The sequence below is a fragment of the Nematolebias whitei genome, chromosome 10 (assembly GCF_014905685.2).
Source record: "Nematolebias whitei isolate Nwh7 chromosome 10, NemWhi1, whole genome shotgun sequence".
Taxonomy (NCBI): Eukaryota; Metazoa; Chordata; class Actinopteri; order Cyprinodontiformes; family Rivulidae; genus Nematolebias; species Nematolebias whitei.
In genome coordinates, this window is record NC_056507.1 from 1950526 (window position 1) to 1956185 (window position 5660).

The 5660-nt window shown below is 46.4% G+C and overlaps 2 protein-coding genes across 2 annotated transcripts in view; both read right to left on the reverse strand.

The window, feature by feature from the left end:
• Positions 1–5660, reverse strand: part of lrp5 (low density lipoprotein receptor-related protein 5) — a 398826-nt gene that overhangs the window by 84503 nt on the left and 308663 nt on the right. The window lies entirely within an intron of this gene.
• Positions 3629–5660, reverse strand: part of tmem170a (transmembrane protein 170A) — a 7413-nt gene continuing 5381 nt past the window's right edge. The window contains exon 3 of the mRNA XM_037683234.1: positions 3629–4500. Coding sequence (XP_037539162.1) covers positions 4370–4500 — 131 coding nt within the window. The 3' untranslated portion in view covers positions 3629–4369. The remainder of the gene's footprint in view (positions 4501–5660) is intronic.

The following is a 5660-nucleotide window of genomic DNA, read 5'->3' on the forward strand; positions in this document are numbered from 1 at the left end:
TTATTATTAACATTAGTATCATCATTATTAACATTGTTATTAACATTTGTATCATCATTATTAACATTGTTATTAACATTAGTATCATAATTAACATTGTTATTAACATTAGTATCATTATTATTAACATTATTATTAACATTAGTATCATCATTATTAACATAATTATTAACATTAGTATCATTATTAACATTGTTATTAACATTATCATCATTATTAACATTATTATTAACATTAGTATCATCATTATTAATATTGTTATTAACATTAGTATCATCATCATTATTAACATTGTTATTAACATTAGTATCATCATTATTAACATTAGTATCATCATTATTAACATTGTTATTAACATTAGTATCATCATTATTAACATTGTTATTAACATTAGTATCATTATTATTAACATTAGTATCATCATTATTAACATTGTTATTAACATTAGTATCATCATTATTAACATTATTATTAACATTAGTATCATTATTATTATAATAATATTCAGAAGACTTGTATGGACAAAAGAAAACAAGAAACTCTGTGTCCCTTGCCCAGATGTGGGTTGCCAGGGCCCCACCCTTGAGCCAGGCCTGTGGGAGGGTCTCATCGTATTCCTCAGGGGACACGGGGTGGGGGGGGGGGGAGTGCGCTGTGGGATTGGGGGCCCATTGTTAAGGGCTGTTTGGTCCCTATACAAGTGGTGCGGGTGTTTGGTTTGCATTGCCGGTAGTAATTTGGACCTTACATCATCATAGGGACACCCTGGACACGTCTCCAGTCCATCACAGGGACACCCTGGACACATCTCCAGTCCCATCACAGGGACACCCTGGACACGTCTCCAGTCCATCACAGGGACACCCTGGACACATCTCCAGTCCCATCACAGGGACACCCTGGACACGTCTCCAGTCCATCACAGGGACACCCTGGACACGTCTCCAGTCCATCACGGACAATTCATCAATCAACCTCACATGCATGTTTGTGGTCTGTGGGAGGAAACCCACGCATGCACAAAGAGAACATGCAAACTCCACACAGAAATGTCCCCGGGATTTGAACCGACGACCTTCTCGCTGAGAGGCAACAGCTCTACCAACTGAGCCACCGTGCCGCTACTGCACCAACATAACTAAATATAAACATGAATATAAATAAATGTGGCTGATTTTTCCCCATAAGGTTTTTTCATAGTTTGATCAAATAAATGTTTGTGACGAGAACATTATGTCGTCAACATGTCATTAAACCCCGACCTTCAGTGCTCGTAACTGTTACCCAGTTAAAGTTGTCCAAACCGTGTCCCCAGCATGGTGCACGTGGAGAAAACCAGCACGAGAAGAATTCCTCCAGTCAAAACAGGCCCGGCCAGAATTCAAACCCGTGACCTTATTGTTAAGAAGCAACATCTCTAACCACTGCACCACCGACCCCAGAGTCCTGGTTCTGAAAGGGCGGAGCGTTGTGTCCAACGTGGACTTTGTTCCTCCAACCAGCCGTTAATGATTCCCAGAACTCTGAGATTAATCATTGAAGGTTTTATACGTTGGGCCGTCAGACGTTCACAGAACGTCGTTTCTTCTAAAGGAGAAACACAAGGAAGAGGAGGTGACGTCTCATGCACCCCCTGCACTGAGCATCAAACTGTTATCCAGTTGTCTGTAATGTTAGCAAAATATCTCACGAATCACTAGTTTAACAAAAACTTTGAGAAGTTACGACTGATTAACTTTTGTAGTCCGTCCAAATCGACAGCGGTAAGAGCTGATCTTAGAAGACAAACATGTCTGCAGCTCATCTGGTCGACAGAAACCGAATCAGATTTGATGTGGTAGTAGCTCAGAGTCATCCCCAGCATGCACTCTGAGCACAGCACATTGCATGACGTCAGGCTGTGGAGGCAACGGGTCCAGGAGAAGACTTCAGTTTAACAAGGTTCAGTCACGTCATCCAGACGGTTTCATCCAAAGGACTTCTTCAGTCTGTGGAGCCACCAAACCAACTCCCAGTTCACTCCCAGAGTGGAACAAACCAGTTTGCTGGTGATGGCCTTCGGGGCCGCCCTCTCCTCTGAGGCAGCCATGCCTCAACCGTCCAGACGACCTGACTGAACATTGTTGGATTCACACCTGGATCAATGAGCATGAACGTTGGTACTGTGTAGTTTAGTCTGGGCTACACTCCCAGGTACAGTTCTGCCTGGAACAGTTTAGCCCCTGGGGTAGACTCTGGTCTAGACCAAACTCTACCTGGGTTTAATATCGGCAGGGACTAATCTTGCCTGTTACACCGGTGAAGAACCAGGAGAAGGTGGCAGAGTCCAGAACAGGGTCAATACTCACGGAACTGGAGAGCAAAACATTTTTATCCCAACACGACCCAGAACGCCTCGAGGGAACGAGTCGCAACCCTTCCCCAAACCCACAAACCACTTTCCACTGGACAGTTAAACTCCCACGTCCTCCTTAGCAACCCTGCAAGGGTCCACTGGTCCATGACCAGGATGGAAGTCCCAGTGTTCCTCTGGAGGTCCACGATCGGTCAGAGCCTCTCTTCCAGCACCCTGGAGTGAACATTCCTGGGGAGGCTGAGACGTGTGATCCACGATTGTTGAACACTCGCTGATCCTCCAGCACCCCGGTCTGCTGTTCCAGTCCTCCATGGGTCCCTGGAGATGGGTCAGCCATGACAGCTCCACAACATCCAGTCTTCAGCTTCAAATCTCATCCAGACCCTGGAGCACTACCACTGGGAACCCTTTTAATTACCAGTACATCTGCTCTGGTAATGAACTTGTTACGCTGCGTCCTCAGACCCTGCCTCGATCCTCGAACTACTTTTTCCAACACGTAACACCGTCCCAGTCCAGGTGAGCAGCTCCCCACCTGAACCGTCCCAGTCCAGTTGAGCAGCTCCCCACCTGAACCGTCCCAGTCCAGTTGAGCAGCTCCCCACCTGAACCGTCCCAGTCCAGGTGAGCAGCTCCCCACCTGAACCAAACACACAAAGCCTGCTGTCCTTTTTCCCGTCACAGAACCGTTTGCCAGATTGAACCGAAACTCCTTCTCCACGACCGTTTTGAATTTCTCCTGAGTTTTTGCACCAGCAGCCACAGATGCTGCAGTCCTGGTTCCTGCAGCTCCGAGTCCTCCAGGACATCCAAGGTCTTGGGTCCTGCAGCATCAGGCGCCTTCAGCCCCTCGTAGATGCAGCAAGATGCCGTGAACGTGACGTGTTCCGACTTCCTGTTCCCGACTTATTAAAATAAATAAAATGAGTAAAGAAAATTAGGAACAGTTTTAAACACGTTGGGGCTGAAACCTTCAGGCTTCTGAAACAGAAAAGTAAAATAAGAATCCAGAGTTGGTGAAGATAGAATTTATTCTGCTCATAAAAACAGAGACATCGTACACGTTGTTGTTTTTACAGTACGTACAGGAACATTTTTAAATAAAATAGTTCATATGTGGCCAGAAAACTTGAAACTGTACAATTATGTCAAAATATATAGAAAACGGTTCATTGTCAAAGTGTACACGTGCCGTCAGTTACATGGACACAGCAAGTCACCTTGACCAAGGTCAACGCACAGACAGAACCACGGACAGACCAGACCCCAGACCAGACTCCAGACCAGACCCCAGACCAGACCCAGGTCCATGAAGAAGGCAAAGACTCAGACACGCGGTGAGGATGATGAAGGAGCAGTGGGGAGCATCTAGTGGTGAAGCTGCACCACTTCCACTGAGTGTCGGCTAAAAAAGGCGTTTGATTTGTCCCTCCTGGGCTACCGTCACCTACAACACTAGATGTCCGCAGCCTGAATACGACACTAAACGCTCCTCACAAACTGATGAACATTAGAAAACAGACGTTAAGGCCTGAAGAGAGAAGAACTCGTCTCTCATCCGTCACATTTCAGATCAAACAGCGTCTCACTGGACTGTGGACAGTTAGGAGTTTACAAAATGTCCCCGGGGTCTAAAAAAAGCTCTAGTTCTCTTGAGACAGGTTGTAGGTTCCAGGACAACTGTGACTAGTGTCCAGCTGGTGTCCAACACTCGCAGCTCAGTGACACGTTGGTTCTAAGGCCCTGAGGGAAGTGAAGCTGTACTCCTGCACCGACGAGTCGCCTCCTACACGAAGCTCCAGCTGCTCCTCAGGTCTGACGTGAACCAGCAGCATCTTCCTGTCCTACAAGAACACCATGAGGCCAAGTTAGGCGCCAACACGTTCAGGTCCCACTGTCCATTCTTCGAAGGCGTGCCGCTGGACTGGTCCTCCAGGCGTTCACCAGGAATCTGAAGTTCAGGTTCTTCTGGGAGACAAACCCCCACAACGTGGTCACGATGGTCTCGCGTCGCTAAAGAGTAGCAAGTATCCGGACGGAGGAGATGAAGACGACACAAAACGACTGTCCAACACCAAAGACGAAGGCCTCCAGAGGACTCATGGTCTTCCCTGCTGCCTTGTACACCCCCGCTATGGCCGCACCTGAAGCAAACAAAAACCAACATGTGACGCTGGACATGTCCACACCTGGACAGAAAATGTACTTTTACACAAACAATCAATCAGAAGGTCGAAGTCAGGTAACGAAAGGAGCCGAATTAAAATCTTTGACTCGATGAGGGATCAGCTGAAAGTGGCTCGGACAGATACACGAAGTTTGATGTTTGCTGCAGTTCATGAAGAAGAGTTTGATCTTCTCCATGTTCTGCTGCTCTGTCCTCATCAGAACCAGTGACAGAATGATCCAGACTTCTTTCTGGCTCCAAAGTTAGCCAGCTGCCAAGACAAGTTTGGACTAAATGATGTATCAGGATTTTAAAGACAAAATGAGAGGAGGTGCAGTATTTTACATTTAAATGATCATCTTGAGGACCAGACTCGACCCGTGGGTCTTGAGTTTGACGTGTGGACACGTTTAAGACAAAGGACGGATGAAATGACTGCCGTCTCCCACACGTTATGTCAACCATGGAATGAAGAGAGGACACTCGATCGTCGTGAAGTTCTGGAATAATAAAATAATCTGGTGATGCTCCAAACAGCTTCTATTTACTGACTTCCTTCAGTCCCGGCTGAAGGCAGATCCAAAACCAGATCCAGACATTTACAAAACTTCAGTCTGATTTAAGCCCCAACATTTCTACGTGGAGTCTCTCAGCTGCAGGAAGACGTCATCGGCAAACAGACCAACCTGTCAGGTAGTGTCACGTCTTCTTGTCCTACATGGTGCCGTGGTGCATAAAATATAAGTTCTGTCTGAATGTTCTGTTCCTTCTAGACATCAGAACCCTTGGAAAGATCAGCAGCAGCTTCAGAAATGTGTCTCATCATTCCTATGCTGATGACATTCAGCTGTACTGCTCCTTCCGTGACTCAGATTTACACGTCAGCTGAGTTAGTAAACTGTGTCTCTCATATTAAAGTGTGGTGAACTAACAAGTGCCTTCAGTTCCATTCCAACAAGATGAACCCTGATCATCGCTCCTGAACAAAGCTCCTCGGCTCAAGAAGCACCTCGGTTCTCTCCTCTTCTCAGCTGAGCCTCAGAAACCTCAGTGTTCTGTCGAACCAGTCAATGTCGTTTCAGTCGAGGCTTTTAACAGGAACTAATAGAAGGTCTCGCATCACATCGGTTTAACAGG